This window comes from Arachis ipaensis, chromosome B10 (genome assembly GCF_000816755.2).
Source record: "Arachis ipaensis cultivar K30076 chromosome B10, Araip1.1, whole genome shotgun sequence".
Taxonomy (NCBI): Eukaryota; Viridiplantae; Streptophyta; class Magnoliopsida; order Fabales; family Fabaceae; genus Arachis; species Arachis ipaensis.
The window spans coordinates 116,886,554-116,903,615 of record NC_029794.2 but is presented as its reverse complement, the minus strand read 5'-3'; the positions used below and the strand labels follow the sequence as shown (position 1 = coordinate 116,903,615).

Genomic DNA, 17,062 nt, shown 5'->3' with positions numbered 1-17,062 from the left:
AGTTCAAGAGATGGTACAATTAATTCTTGATATATTATATAGTTCTTAATACTACCATATAAATATTTTAATTAAATTGACATTTTAGTTATTCTATATATTCTCGAAACGCTTTTTAGTCTCCAACTTTTTTTTACCTCTTTTTAGTCCTTTTTTTTATTAAAGTTACTTTATATCTTCAATAGTAATTAATATTATTTGTCTTGAATACAATAAATTGGTTACTCAAACATAAATCATCCTCTCTTTTTTATTTCAAGAAATGCAACAATTTACTCTTGATATATTATATAGTTTTTAAACTGCTATATAAAAAATTTAGTTAAATTGTCATTTTAGTTTTTCTTTACTCACATCCCTTTTTATTCTTTCCGTGTAGTGTTTAACCTTACTTTTTTAACCTTTTTTTAGTGTTTTTTTTTTTATAAAAGTAACTTTGTATCTTTAATAGTAATTAATAATATTTTAAGATCAATACATATAAATTGGTCAATCAAATATAAATCATTCTCTCTTTTTTATTTCAAGTAACGGTACAATTAATTCTTGATATATTATATATTTTTATAATATTGATGTTTAATTTGGTGAAATTGTCATTTTATTTTTTCTATTCTCACATTGCGTTTTATTCTTTTTTTGTGTGTTTAACCTTATTTTTTTAATCTTGTTTTAGTCTCTTTCTTTTATAGTAAAAGTTACTTCATATATTTAATAGTAATTAATATTATTTCTCTTTAATACATATAAATTGGTTAATCAAATATAAATCATTCTCACTTTATTTTATTCTTATAAGTTGAATGAATAGTTACTTTTACGTTTTAACTTATAAATGTAACCAATTAGTTACTTTACCTAAGTAATTATAAGTAAAAACAATTTTTAAATTAACTTAATATAAACAGATTTTATATTATTTTTAAAGTCTTTTTTAGTTCATTCCTTTCATAGATATCATATTCAATTTACTTTGCGCAACGCACTGATCTAACTCTAGTTTAAACACTGTACCTCGTTTGTCTATTGTATTTCGTATTGCTCCACCTTTGTTGGCCGATTTGTGTTTTCCTCCACCTATATAATTATTAAGATACAATTAGATAGGCAACGATCCACTTATCTTTGTTAATACTACCTCGTATTACAAATATCTGAGATAAATAATATTAGTTAATTAATTAGAAATGACTGTGGATATAAATTCTTATTAATCCTCTAAACTAAAAAAACAAACTACATACACAAAATACACCGCACCTTGGCCATGGTTTGAGCTTTCAGGGGTCTTTGTTGTTTCCATTATTTGCCTTCGATACCTTCTAGCCAATCTAGTTAAATCTATTTGGAGGATTAACGATAAGTACACAAACAAAAGTTCATTTTAGGATATCATTTTTCTTTACTTATATTAAGAAGCATAATGATTTGTAACATAGTACCTTTATCAACTTGAATATGCTTAATAATATCCAGATTATTAGCAACTCCATTATTCGTGTAACCTGTAAATAGAATAGTGATGTGAATATGTCTCATTGATATCCCTGTGTGGAGGCATTACAAAGCACGAAATGCTGTCTTATTTATCCATTTAACATGTAACAACTTTTATTCGAGTTAACTGTGTAATTAATCCAAAATCTTTTGATACCTTCCATTGATGTTATATTGGTGGTTTGTGGGGTGAATGTGATCGCAGAAATGGTTCCTGTATACAAATTAGTAACCCTTGTAAATATATGGATCCTTTCACTGCATAGTTATAGTAATCAGCATTCTCCAAGCTCTATCATCAACATGATTAGTGTGGTGCTTTTATTTAAATACATAGTTAAGCTATACCTTTTTGGTTCTGGGACACTATAGTTTCCTTTTTCTTCTTAGGTAACTTGAGTGCTCTTTCAAGTCTCGCGTGTCTTGCTGACTCTGTATAAATCTCTTTAATTTTGATATCAGTTTATAGAGATAGCTATCTATTAAATATGTGTTTTATTACTGTAGCGTTACCTTTTGATAGTGGGCTTAGTGTCGATTGGCTTACTGCCAAAATTGTTCCAGAAACATTGCTCTTAACTTGGTTTTGATGGCAATGAGTACCTTTTTCTTGATCTATATATATCTGGTCAACCACATTGTTATTATGATTTTCCTTGTCCTCTGAATAGGAAGTTAATTTTTTAACTTCCCAAGCATTTACAATACCTTTAACAACCACAAAGTATTCCAATGAGTTATACATATGGTGGCAACTAATAGTGACAATAAGATATAAAAATTGAATACCTAATGCCCTGGATGCCAACACTTGACTCAATCCATCGGTGACAGTGCTTGTATTGTCTTTACTACAACCTATACAATATAATTTTTAACCATATAAGTCAATTAATTCAATATTCTTAAATCAAATGATTTTTTTGTTACCACCAAACTTATAACATATGATATAGAGTATTTTTCTATTATTCTTAAAATTTTAAAATCTTTGCTATGATTCTCATGTAATGTATTATGTTGCCCCTAATTTTAAAGAATGATATTGCTTCAGATAATATAACTTCAGATTTTGGTCAGATTACCTTGAGGCAAAGCAAATTCCATACGTTTCCTCTTCTTAGCTATTTTGAATGCTCTTTCCATCCTAGCAAGCCTTGCATCATCTAGTAATAAAATTCATCTCTATTGTTACATGTATAATCATGGGGCTCATCTACTGCAAAACCTTGGTTTATGCTCATTACCTTTTGATGAAGTAACCTGAGATACCGTATTGTATCCCAACAATGTTGAATTCTCTGTTATAAGAATTTCTTGACAACCGTTAATGTCTGTGGGCTGTGCAACATCACCTGTTGTTCTAAAACTTCTGGTTTTGCTGGTATCGAAAATTATATGTGGTTGTTCCTCTAAACTTGTAAGACCGGGGGAAACCAATCCTGCATTTATTGATTAAATAGTTAGAATTTTACCTATATTATCCAAAAAACGGTATCTATTTTTTACAATAAAATTCGTTCTGCACTTGTATGAATTTAAACATTTCTAACCTGGAGGTGGGATGCCCTTGGTTTCTTTCTGTTGAGCTTTTTCGTAAGCTAAAGAGCTACTACCTTCCCTGTTTCTGAGCCTTAACCACTTGTTGTTGCAGTACTCATCGACCTTCCTCTTATTCCTGAAACCACTGCACCTTTCATCCACTGCAAAGTTAATAGGTTGAATTTATCATTATATACTAATACCATTATTCTTCTGAAAAGATCTATGTTCCCTTCATGGTTAAACTGGAAACAAACCTCCAGACCCGGTTATTGTAATACACATAAATCTGTCCATGACCTATAATCTACCTTTAAAAAAATAGCAAAATACTTATCTGTCTAGATTTAAAGGTTGGCATGTGAATTTACCTTGAATATAGTTTCTTGTATTGAACTGGATATCTGCAAGTGGGGTCCTTCCATTGAAAGTAACTGCACATTGTTCACTTGAAGACTGGACACAGTTCTCATTCTCGTCCATCTTTGGTGGTCTCTCCACCCTATCAATGCTGAATAGATAGTTATAAAATGTCTTCTGTCGTAGTTAATATTCATCCATACCATAGAGATCCATTTCCTTACTTGAATAGGAGTTTTGATGGCTAACCATTCATGTGGTGGCTTTCATATAATTGTCCTGCGGGTTCCGTGTTCAACCTTAGATTAGTCAACTCGGAATTCTCATTATGTGTTTTGCCTAAGGCCTATTGCAATGTGACTCATATATTTGATGCATATTCAAACACATTTATTCTACCAAAGTCTCAGAGCAACTAACATTTCTTATTTTTTACATTTAGTTAATCGTACATTAACTCGTCCATGTAGACTGTTTTATTTAATTTTTTCTCCTTTTCGAAAGTTTGGTTGATAAAACATACTATATTTTATCAATAAGAGCATAAAATAACTTTAAAATAACTTTGAAACATGGAATACTTTGCTAGCATTCTATGTCTCAAAAGAAATTAGGAAATCAAGTTGCTACCATCTATCTTCAAATCAATATGTGATCCACTTTCAATTGGCATCTAGCAATTAATAACACTAAGTAAATATGTTATAAGAGTAACTATGGAGTCCTAGTCCATTTCTGATATAATTGTGTTCATTGGATATGAATGCAATTTGTTTACATGCTAGTTATAACTATTTTTAATTGGGTTATGTTATCTAGTACCTATATTTTTCATTATTGCAAGTTAATGCCTAATAAATTTAAGTAATTATATCAGTCTATTTGTCATTTTTCTTTCTCTTGAATCCTTTGTAATTCAAACTGGGAACATATTCTTTAAGACCTTATATCAATCCATCAATAAGTGTAAAAAACTGAATTGTGTGGACAAATTTGATGCAATATAAAATTTTCAGCATCTTTATTCTTAACATTTTTTGGGTCTAATTTGTATGTCAATATGTGATCCACTTACAAATGGCATTTACTAATTTATACCACCGAGTACATAATTTTTAGGAGTAGTAATGGAATCCTGTTCCATTTTTTGGTATAATTGTGTTTATTGGATATGAGTGTGACTTGTTTGCATGCTAGTTATAACTATTTGTCAACTTCTTTTTTCAGTGTTCATTTGTAACTCTAATTGGGAACATATTTTTTAGAGGCTTATATTCATCCATGAAGAATTATAAAAAATAGAAATATGTGAAAAAATTTGCTGCACTACAAAATCTATACCATTTTAAATCTTAACATCTTTTTTGTCAAACTCAATCATGATCATATAAATAACTCTCAACTTCAAGTTAGTCAACTGTATGAAAATCCTATGATGGAGGTTTACCTTTCTTGCATTTGAAAATTAACATCAAAATGCTAAAGGCATTGTCGCTATTAAAAATCATCTAAAAATTTCATAAACTGTTGTGGATTATAACTTAAAAAGTTAAGTGACAACAAACACTTTTGCATTCCAGATACATGATATTCATAATTTACCCAACTCCTAAAAAGAAGTAACCTAATAGCTCCACTTTGAGGGGGATGGTATTGACCTAACATTGTTCTATGATATCAAGAGACATAAACCATGGCATACTTAGGTAGAAACTACATAAACAAATCTTGCTGACCATTAACTACAGCAGAAACATTACAACAAACAGATATATCTTGGTGATTAATCAAACTTTTTAGTTATAAACTACACCATAAAGAGTCCTTCATGGTGCAATGTGATTGTTTTCACGTTCACATGCTCCTGCCAAGTGCGGTGTACCATATTCTCCCTTTTTTCTTCCATGTACTTGAGTCTTGAAATTATAACATCAGTACCTTCTGTGTCATCATTTGACCCCCTATGACCACTTCGAGCTTCCATGACTGATAAGATATCCTTCCCAACGAACAAAGTTGGAGTGTACGGAATGCCAAATCCGGAGACCCTTACCATCTTATCCCACTGAAGATTATGGTCCCAGTCGCTTTTCAACTGCCAAATCAGGACCTGCCTTGTAAACCCAACATTGTGATATGAAACAAAACCTACTCCATCATTGAAGTGAGTTAGACCATTGTAATCAGATGGGACTTGCGATGGTATCGTGGCCTCATGAAACATCTTTTGTAGGAGATTGAACATAATTATTGATTCTGGTTGGGTGAAGTTAGGACGTTGCCACCCTATCCAATAGAAGATGCCATCATTGACAACATACTTGGGCCCAATTTTCTGCGCATTTGTGTCAAATGTCCCAGATTGAGTCCAGCATCTTTCAAAGGATGTGTACAGAGACCATGAAAGTGTTTTCTGTGAGAAACTCTTCTTCCATATGTGGAGAATCCTATACTCAACCGTGTCTTGAAGAAAGCCAAATGCATAGCTAGAAAACAGCGTGCGTGAGGTGCTTAATGGATTCATCTGTTGCATATTGCCTCTTGCTCGTAAGAGGATTCCAAATTAGTAACCTTGAATTAAGGCCACCCATTAAGATCCTCAAGCATATATTTCCGTGATCAGAGCCGATAACGGCATAAAAACCGAATTGGTTTATATCCATCGGGACGTTGAATTGCACCTGACGGCCGTCATCCACAAAGGCTCTAATAAACCATAGAGAGTTTTGATCGCTCGGAGGATAGCCTATCCCAATGATAACACTCTTGTTCCGTTCCTTATTTTCTTTGTAGTTTTCTTTCACAAACGTTGGTGTGCAGAGCTTGAAGTTCCAAGCTCTACTTACGGTCCTGCACCTGCCGACCGTCTTCGGGTCAGCCTTCACAAGTATTCTCCATATCAGGTCCTCACCAAGATGAGGAAGAGGAGTCCTCGTGGGTAGAAAATCACTCATTATTAGTATGCAAGAGCTGAAATTTTGACTAATAGTCTTTAGGAAGATAGAATGTAGCTTCTGTTTTGCACCCACCGCTCTGTCTTTAATATTGTTTATATACGACATTATTAAGATAGTTTTGTTTGGACCATCCTTTTTTGAGATTGTATTTATGAAGTATAATTATAATCTAGTTCCTCCACCGTTGTGTGGGTCACATTGTATTGGATTTTTCCAATGGTTCCTTTTAGCTCATACTGCTAATAGGTTACACACTTACACTTTTGTCATTTTGTTTGCAGGATTACCTAAAAAAATGCTTAATCTCTGATTGCTCACATAATATTGATAAGATTGGTAAGCAAATTGACCTACTATATTATGTTAGCACTCATTACCTAGATGATAAAGTTAAACCTCACCGCCAAAAAGTGTGATCTGTTGGGTAATAACCTTAATAAGTTAAGTAAACATGTATATGTATATTTTAACCTCTAGCCCACTCAAAGTCAAATGTAATTTCAAGTACCATTTATGGACTATTATTGATATATGTTACGCTGGACACCTGTTGCTCTTTAACAGACAGGCTATGCTACTTAAAAATTTGTGTTTACACGTAATAGTGTATAAGTGCTGACAAAGCAACCTTAAATCATATTTTTAAAATACCATTAAATAATCCTTTGATGATAATGATGTATGTAGTCTTTATCTAAGGGACATTAACCTATGTCACTTTAAAGAATACACTTTGATCAACCACTATTTGCTAAAACCATCAAGTCTTACTCCATTAGGAAATAATCTTTATCATATTTGCCCCAAAGCAATCTCTACTTGATATACATTATTGACCATTAGATGTTATAGTACACATTGTTTGAACTTTTTTAAACCTAATACAATCTCCTAATTTATTTACCCATCTTAGTTGGGGCTTTGAACATAAAGAAATTCGTCAAATCACTTTATTTCAACCAACTATTAAAACATTAAACTTATATGATAAGATTCTATAATAGACCGAGAAAGTGTCACTTTTATATACTCTTTGTGAACCATGGCCTTTTGTATCCCTTTTTTTATATATATTTACACAAATATCAACCTGCTCCACAATGAAAATTAATCAATTCATTCATACTTTCTTTTGAGAGATCCTTGGCATGTATAGCAGTTAACCTTTTTTGTGATTATTCAGCTAAGACCGTATATTATTCTTGCTGATTATTTCAAAAATCTATTGATAATACCTGTCACTTAGAATAGACCTATTTGTGGCTACATCTATCAATCTTATCATCACTTTAGTAGGATATATATATATATATATATAGAGAGAGAGAGAGAGGGAGAGAGAGAGATGTTAACATGAAGAATCAATTTCTTGGCTATGTGGCTCAATTAGGCCAAATAATAGAGCCATCACACGTTCCTAAAGATCTTCACTCTTTGGTTACTGAGATTAGTCACTTCTATGAAGATTTTCTCAATGATTTTCCACCTGTTCAAGAAGTGTTAGACAATCCTCAAAGATTGATTGACTCAAAGAATGGACTTCAAGAGAAATTAAAAGTAGCAAAGGCCAAACAGGACACTTTTCTACTTCAATTACTAAAGGAAAAGAAAGGGTCAGTGAGATGTCAAAAGAAATCAATGAATTTGAGGTGCAACTAAAAGCCTTGCATGAGAAGAGGAATAGGCTAAAATTCACCGTCGAACGTTATGAGGTTGAATCTATAAACATCAATAGGAAACTGGAAACTTTGGTAAAAGAGAATGAAGAGGTTGCTTTAGTAAATGACAATTAACCATTTTTGGTCATAGTTCCTGTTGATTTGTCATTTTGATGTATGAAATTTAAGCATTTCGAGCTATGATTCAACATATACTATATATTTTGCTTTTTGACTGTGTTAAAAATTGAACACCATTAACTGCCATCTGTCTTAAACGTAGTAGTGGCTATAGCTATAAGTAAAAAAGTTGATATATTGTGTATCCAAAAAATTCTTATAACCTCATTCTTGGCCTAGAGTCAATCTGTCAATTGAACTTGATCTTTTACACCTATGGCTCCCTGTCAGTTTTTGCTCATATTTTCTTTTGCTCATCCTTACTTGCTACACAAATATAAAGCTTATAGTAAATGACAATTAACAATTTTGGCCGTAGTACCTTTTGATTTGTCAGTTTGATGTTTGAAATTTAAGCATTTTGGGCTATGCTTCAACATATAGTATATATTTTGTTTTTTAACTGTGTTGAAAAATGAACACTGCTACCTGTCATCTATCTTAAACGTATTAGTGGCTATAGCTATAAGTACAAAAGTTGATATAGTGTGTATCCAAAAATGCTTAAAACCTAGTTGATGGCCATGAGTCAATCTATCAATTGAATTTGATATCTTTCACCTATGGCTGCCTGTTTATCTGCATGTGTTTTAGCTGATATAACTCTTCATGCATCAACAGGATTGGACTTGTTAGTTTTCAAAAGCACATGTGATATGTCACAAAGATATATTAGTTTCCTATAATTTGAAGCAAAATCTACTACAATTTAAGCTGCACATGTAAACCGATTCTTCATTCCAATTAAGGCCTCGTTAAACTGAAATCCCAGTTTGAATCCTTTCTTCTATATGCTGAAAATTTGTACTTTGTTATATCTTATGTAAATCTGCTCCACCATATCATATTTTGCTCCACCTAATTAATCAAATTTATATATTCTGATATATCCATCACTTATTAATAAGAACATACCAAGTATTATTTTGTTAATAAGAACAAACCATATAAATTAAAATGCTTATTACACTAATTTTACTGAAGCAAGAATCAATTTTCTGGTACAATATTGTTACTTGTATATAAATTTGGGCTTAATACTTTATCTACTAATTATTTTTTCATCTCAAGTAATTATATACCCATTTTTTATATCTTTAATATTTCACCAGGTATTGCCTACACCATAATACTTGTATAGATGCGTATTGTAATGATCATGTATTGCCTATACTACAATATATCATTCTTATTATATTTCTTTGTCCGCTCCAATTAATTAATGTGTAGATTCAAAACTTGTTCTTTCATGCTAATGAAATATAAATTACCCACTTTATAAAATTGAATTCAATTATCCACTTATCAATTATAGGGTTACTTTAACTTTTGAGTTATAGTCAATTCTATTTGCAATTGGTCAAACTGTATAATTTTCTTATGCTCATCCTTACTTGCTACACGGATATCAAGGTTGTAGTAAATGACAATTAACCATTTTGGTCGTAGAACCTTTTGATTTGTCAATTTGATGTTTGAAATTTAGGCATTTTGGACTATGCTTCAACATATAGTATATATTTTGCTTTTTAACCGTGTTGAAAAATGAACACTGCTACCTATCATCTGTCTTAAACGTATTAGTGGCTATAGCTATAAGTTCAAAGGTTGATATAGTGTGTATCCAAAAAATGCTTTAAACCTCGTTGATGGTCATGAGTCAATCTATCAATTGAACTTGATCTCTTACACCTATGGTTGCCTGTCTTCTTGCCATGTGATTTCTATTTGTATGTGTTTTAGCTAATATAACTCTTCATCCATCAACAGGCTTGGATTAGTTAGTTTTCAAAAGAACATGTGATATGTCATAAAGATGTATTAGTTTCCTATAATTTGAAACAAAATCTGCTACAATTTAAGCTGCACATATAAACCAATTCTTCATTCCAATTAAGGCCTCGTTAAAGTGAAATCTCAGCGTGAATCATTTCTTCTATATGTTGAAAATTTGTACTTTGTTATATCTTATGTAAATCTGCTCCACCATATCATATTTTGCTCCACCTAGTTAATCAAATTTATATATTCTGATATATCCATCTGCTATTAATAAGAACACACCATATATTATTTTGTTAATAAGAACAAACCATATAAATCAAAATGCTTATTACACTAATTTTACTGAAGCAGGTATCAATTTCCTAGTACAATTTTGTTACTTGTATATGAGTTATAACTTAATACTTCATCTACTAATTTTTTTTCATCCCAAATAATTATATACCCATTTTCTGATGTCTTTGATATTTCACCAGGTATTGTCTACACTATAATACTTGTATGGATGCGTATTCTAATTACCAAGTATTGCCTATACCACCACTTGTCAATCAAACTTATATTTCTTTGCCCGCTCAGATTAATTAATATGTGTAGATTCAAAACTTGTTCTTCCATGCTTATGAAATATAAATTACCCACTTTATAAAACTGAATTCAATGCCACCATACATTGCCAAAGTTAATTAAGATCAACTTGTATCATGGAATTAACCATACATTGCCGTTTACTGGTAGTAACTTAAATGAATTACCCACTGACGCATTCATCTTAATTCAAAAAGACACAATGAACACAATTTTGAAATCCTTGATCAAACCGAGTCGAACAATACTAATATGGATACTCATAGCAGAAATAAAATACATCTCCATATCCCAACAAAAACTGCTAAGTGAAATAGATATATTCAGTTGTCACTGTCATTAATTTGCATCTTCTGCCTCTTTCCACCCTTTCGGCTAAACTTGTTGGTAGAGAACCCCAACTCATCTTCATTGTCAATATTGATATGCACGGATTGCTTTAGCCCCACGGAAGCTCTTTTAGCAGGGGTTTTGGACTTGAGGCTTGTGACACTATCTTCTAAGCCATCCTGTTGACAAAAACTCTCATAGTGTTCATACATAGTTAAATTTTTAAAAATAATGGAACCAACTTCATTAAAAGTTAGTATAACTAGTCACCACAGAAAGTGTAGAATCAGTATCATTATGCAGATTAACCACCGCTGCCGATATATCAAGTGAGTCACTGCATCCAGTATCCTACAAAGAGAACCACGGGAAGACTACTTATAAATTATAAGACATGCTTCTAACTGAATACTAAATAATTCACTGGAGTAATATTAGATAAAAGATCATACAGTGAGAGTAGCAGCAGCAATGTTTGGAACTGCTTTAGGGTGGTTAATCTCCACAATTTCCTCATCATCACATATTTTCATGACTGTATAAACATGGTCATACTGCTTAATGTTCGACACTTTGACATTTAATTTGAAGAGTAACCTCCTATCCATCATGCTATCCAATGCTGGAGGATAACCTTCTCCATCAACGGCCTATTAATATCCAGTAGACTCCAAAATAAGCTAATACTGTGATAAACATATAAGAGAAACAAAAACTAATGAATGTTTTGAATTACTTCTTCATTCTTGATTTGCTCAGCTTGCCTCCCACAAAGCTGTACCGTTTTCCTGTCCCACATCAGCAACATCAAGCTTCCTGTTCCATCATATACCATTACCTCGAGCTTGAACCTAAAAGAAAATGCCAATTAATCTCATACCAGATCCAACACTTAAACTCATTCAACACTTAAACTCATACAATATTCAACACTTATACCCAGACCAGATTCAACAGAATAACATCCACCTATTATATTTAGATTATATAACACACCTAAGTGATGCGCTACCATGAGTGTGGCCACATTTTTCACACTCATATCTGTTGCCGATTGGGGTGTCTACCTTCTTTGGACACTTTCGGCAGGATTTATAAAACCAATCATCCTTTCCAGCATTGATCAAAACAATAGTACCGGCAATCCATGTAAGTCCTTCCTGAAAACAAATTAAACGAAATACAAAATTCATATTCAGTGCTGATTTTATACATCCAGGGTTCTAGTATATATTATATTCATTACCTGTGTAGAGCTTAAAACTTCTTCAATTGTTTTGACTACGGCATCCCCATTTCTTATTTCGTCTGCACCGGAACGTGGACCATGGGATGAAACTTGACTAATCCTTGCCGAATTAGATGGTTTGCTAGAAAGCCTCCTACAAAGTTATAAGTTTGATTGCATAAATCTGATTAGAAATCACTTTATTGCATAGCCGACCTAATTACATGTCACACTAACCTGTTACGAAACTCTTTGACCTCATCAAGTTCAGGGTTAATACGTAACTTGGATATATCAAAATGACTTTGCACTGATATTTTTTCTGAAACAAATTAAAGTTTGTCGCGAGTCATCAAAAACCATTATGTTTATGCAACTAATAGCCACCCTATATAAATCATCTAATGGATTTAAATCATACCATTCCACCTGCTGGGTTTAAAAAACTGTGCTATAACTATTAGTGGCTCCACCCTTCCTTCTTCTAGATATGGGAGTATTTGGTCGACCATATGTCCAAACAACACACAGCTAATACTATTGTTTCTGCACAACATTCAGATAGACAAATGGTCGTTAGTAGTGTAAAAATAAATATTCAATAAAAGCAAAACTGGTCATTTATTATCTTACTCAAGTATCACAGCCAATCTTTTTGTTTCTCTTCCTTTGCTAGTTATCAGTTGTCTTGGATCCTCTTTACCAACCACTTCCCCTATAACATCTACACGGCATTTGAAGTTAATATGAAAACTAACAAAATGAAAAAAACTCGGTGGCATTTCACATCTTATCTGAAAAGAACTCATAAGTTATAGTCTTACCTATAAGCACTGAATCTTCCAGCTTTTCGGCAGCCAGCAACTCCGGAATGGGTTTAAAGCAAAATGCTTTCAGAGGATAACTTGGTTTAGCAACAGGCTGAACCGTTGTCCTATGTGAGAAATTTATGGATCATTTATTGTTGGTTGTCTTGGTTTTCTCCTTTTTGTCTACCACAATAAAATGGGTCATGATATACATCTTAAACTCCAGAATTTTGCCTCTCCATTTCTTGACCAAAGATTTAGGTATTGAGGCTTAGATCCTTCCACCCTATAAATCATTCAACCATATTATCAATCTTTAATTTCTAAAAAACCAATAACTTTTAAAATAAAAAATAAAGTTCAACAAACTTACCTGAATGTCTTGGAGAACCATCTCTATTCCATTGATATCATTTATATTAAATCTATTAGGAACTTCCCAGAGGTGGAAAGCATAAACTTGAAAGTTCCAATCAAGTTTTCGTGCATTGACATCCATCAACTTGTCAAACACCTCTGTCATCTTTGGATTAACCAAATGTTCTAACACAACTAACTCATATGAGGTTATGTATAAGCTTTTAAAATGTGTGTTTGAAAGAAATAGTTTATAAACTGATTGTGGCAACCTTATATAGGGCTCCGTAAATTTTGAAACTCGGTAAAAGATTTTGCCGCGCTTGACCATGATAATCCCTTTATTAATGGATGTCTGCATTGTGAAATTAAAGCCACATGTCAATCAATAGGAACATCCACTTGTCGAGCATATATATCACCACTTGTCAAGCAATGAACTACTTACTACATTCTTATTATATATTAATAGATCACTCTTCTAGACTTTACTATGATTTTGTGTATTTTTCTGTGATTTCAGATATTTTTTGGCTGAAATTGAGGGACCTGAGCAAAAATCTAATTCAGAGGCTGAAAAAGGACTGCAGATGCTGTTGGATTCTGACCTCCCTGCACTCAAAGTGGATTTTCTGGAGCTACAGAAGCCCAATTGGCACGCTCTTAATTGCATTGGAAAGTAGACATCCTGGGCTTTCCAGCAATATATAATAGTCCATACTTTACCCGATATTTGATGGCCCAAACAGGCGTTCTAAGTCAGCTCAAGAATTCTGGTGTTTAACTCCAAAACTGGCACAAAAGCTGGAGTTAAACGCCCAAACTGGCACAAAAGCTGGCGTTTAACTCCAAGAAAAGTCTCTACACATGAAAGCTTCAATGCTCAGTCCAAGCACACACCAAGTGGGCCCAGAAGAAGATTTCTGCATTAATTACCTATTTCTGTAACCCTAGGCTACTAGTTTTCTATAAATAGGACCCTTTGCTATTGTATTTTCATCTTTTACTCATACTTTTACACTTGATATACTTTCATAGACCTTTTCACGTTTGGGGGCTGGCCTCACGGCCATGCCTAGACCTTGTTCTTATGTATTTTCAACGGTGGAGTTTCTACACACCATAGATTAAGGTGTGGAGCTCTGCTGTTCTTCATGAATTAATGTAATTACTACTGTTTTTCTATTCAACTCAAGTCTATTTCTTCTCCAAGATATTCATTCGCACCCAAGAACATGATGATTGTGATGATTATGTGACGCTCATCACTATTCTCACTTATGAACGTGTGATTGACAACCACTTCCGTTCTACATGAACAAGCTTGAATGTGTATCTCTTGGGTTTCTAATCTAAGATTGGAACCTTCGTGGTATAGGCTAGAATTATTGGCGGCCATTCCTGAGATCCGAAAAGTCTAAACCTTGTCTGTGGTATTCCGAGTAGGATCTGGGAAGAGATGACTATGACGAGCTTCAAACTCGCGATTGTGGGGCGTGTGACAGACGCAAAAGGATCAATGGATCCTATTCCGACATGTCGAGAACCGACAGCTGATTAGCCGATGTTGTGACAGAGCATCAGGACCATTTTCACTGAGAGGACGGGATGTAGCCATTGACAACAGTGATGCCCAACATAAAGCTTGCCATGGAAAGGAGTATGAATGATTGGAAGAAGGCAATAGGAAAGCAGAAGTTCAAGGGGAACAAAGCATCTTCATACGCTTATCTGAAATCCACCAATGAATTACACAAGTACCTCTATCTTTATTTTATGTTTATTTTCATCACTTTAAACTCCATAACCATTTGAATCCGCCTAACTGAGATTTACAAGATGACCATAGCTTGCTTCAAGCCGACAATCTCCGTGGAATCGATCCTTACTCACGTAAGGTTTATTACTTGGACGACCCAGTGCACTTGCTGGTTAGTTGTACGGAATTGTGACAAAGTGTGATTCACGTTTGAGAGCTCCAAGTCTTTGGTGCCATTTTTGATGATCACAATTTCGTGCACCAAGTTTTTGGCGCCGTTGCCGGGGATTGTTCGAGTTTGGACAACTGACGGTTCATCTTGTTGCTTAGATTAGGTATCTTTTCTTCAGAATTTTTAAGAATGAATTCTAGAGTTTCAAGGTGATGCTCCCACCATCACAAAAGCTGATTGATTCTCATCAATTTAGTTATTGAATGTAATGTCCTGCTAAAGCTTGGCCAAACATGTCTAATCAAAAACATGCAATATGTTCTTCATTGATCTTCAAGTTGTTCTTGATGATTTCATTGCTCTGATCTTCAAATTCTCTTGTTTTGTATGTTTTGTTGTTTCTTACATGCATTTTTACATTGTTATAGTCCTTAGTATACAAACTTTTAAGTTTGGTGTCTTACATGCATTGTTTATTTGATCTTAGTTGCATTTTTATTGATTCCCATCATCAAAAATTCAAAAATATTTTTAAAACTATGTCTTTTCAAGTCAATAATACAGAGAATTGAAGATTCAGAACATTCAGCAGAGGAATCAAACAGAAAAAGCTGGGCGTTCAAAATGCCCAGTGAAGAAGGAAAACTGGCATTTAAACGCCAGCCAGGGTACCTGGCTGGGCGTTTAACGCCCAAAAAGGTAGAGATTTGGGCGTTAAACGCCAGAATGGGCACCATTCTAGGCGTTTAACGCCAGGATGACACTAGAGGGAAGATTTTGTTTTTAATTCACATTTTTTTCAAGTTTTCATAATGTTTCAAAATTAAATCTTTTTCAAATCATATCTTTTCAATCATATCTCTTTCAAAATCAATTTCTTTCCATTTTATATTTATTTTTACTATTTTTAAAAATCATTGCTTCAATTCAAGATTTACTTCAAAAATTTTCAAGTTGTTACTTGCCTATTAAGAAAGGATCAAATTTTAAATTTTAGAATCATATCTTTTAATTTCTTGTTAGTCAAGTAATCAACTTTAGTTTTAAAACTTTCTCTTTTAATTTGATTTTCAATCATATCTTCTCAATCATATCCTTTCAATCACACCCCTTTTCAAAATTAATTTTCAATCATATCTTTTTAATTTCTGATTTCAAAATCTTTTTCAAAAATAACTTTATTTCTTTCCCAATCTTAGTTTTCGAAAATCATCAATCAAATTTTCAAAAATTTCTTTTAACTATTTCAAAATCTTTTAATTTATTTTCAAAAATTCTTCCCCTCTTCTCACATCCTTCTATTTAAGGGACCAAGACTCCTCATCAAGGTGCAATTCGAATTCTGTCCCTCTTGATAAGTTCGAATTCCCTCTTCTCCACCTCCTCCTTCTATTCTTCTTTTCTTCTAACACTTCAAGGAATCTCTATACTGTGACATAGAGGATTCCATACTTTCTTGTTCTCTTCTCTTTCATATGAACAGGAGCAAAGATAAAAGCATTCTTGTTGAAGCTGATCCTGAACCTGAAAGGACCTTGAAGAAAAAGCTAAGAGAAACCAAAACACAACTCTCTCTAGAGGGCCTAACAGAGCTCTTCAAAGAAGAAGAAACCATGGCAGCCGAAAACAACAACAATGCCAACAATGCAAAGAAGGTGCTTGGTGACTTTACTACACCTACTCCTGATTTCTATGGGAGAAGCATATCTATCCCTGCCATTGGAGCAAACAACTTTGAGCTTAAGCCTCAATTAGTTTCTCTAATGCAACAGAATTGCAAGTTTCATGGACTTCCATTGGAAGATCCTCATCAGTTCTTAGCTGAATTCTTGCAAATCTG

At 33.2% G+C, this 17,062-nt stretch overlaps 1 protein-coding gene and 1 long non-coding RNA gene across 7 annotated transcripts in view; one reads left to right on the top strand and one right to left on the bottom strand.

Moving 5' to 3' along the window:
- LOC110267465 overlaps positions 1–13,895 on the top strand; it is a 22,009-nt gene extending 8,114 nt beyond the window's left edge. Inside the window, exons 3-4 of one of the 6 annotated variants that reach the window (XR_002355117.1) lie at positions 6,638–6,692; positions 13,815–13,862. This is a non-coding gene — a long non-coding RNA (uncharacterized LOC110267465). The other 5 variants (XR_002355118.1, XR_002355119.1, XR_002355115.1 and 2 more) reach the window with 5 other exon arrangements.
- On the bottom strand, positions 10,878–13,794 carry LOC107621110 (replication protein A 70 kDa DNA-binding subunit B-like). Its single transcript, XM_021113069.1, has 3 exons — positions 11,894–13,794; positions 11,634–11,748; positions 10,878–11,547 (listed from the first exon to the last, which is right to left on the bottom strand). The coding sequence occupies exons 1-3, from the start codon at positions 12,088–12,090 to the stop codon at positions 11,344–11,346; spliced, it is 516 nt and encodes a 171-aa protein (XP_020968728.1). The 5' UTR covers positions 12,091–13,794; the 3' UTR covers positions 10,878–11,343.

Excerpts from the sequence above, each read along its gene's own strand:
- LOC107621110 (XM_021113069.1), bottom strand. The coding sequence starts at position 12,090 with ATGAATTTTGTATTTCGTTTAATTTGTTTTCAGGAAGGACTTACATGG. Across the intron at positions 11,749-11,893 it reads CATGGTAGCGCATCACTTAG|GTTCAAGCTCGAGGTAATGG; the intron begins GTGTGTTATATA and ends ATTTTCTTTTAG. Across the intron at positions 11,548-11,633 it reads AGCAAATCAAGAATGAAGAA|GCCGTTGATGGAGAAGGTTA; the intron begins GTAATTCAAAAC and ends GGATATTAATAG.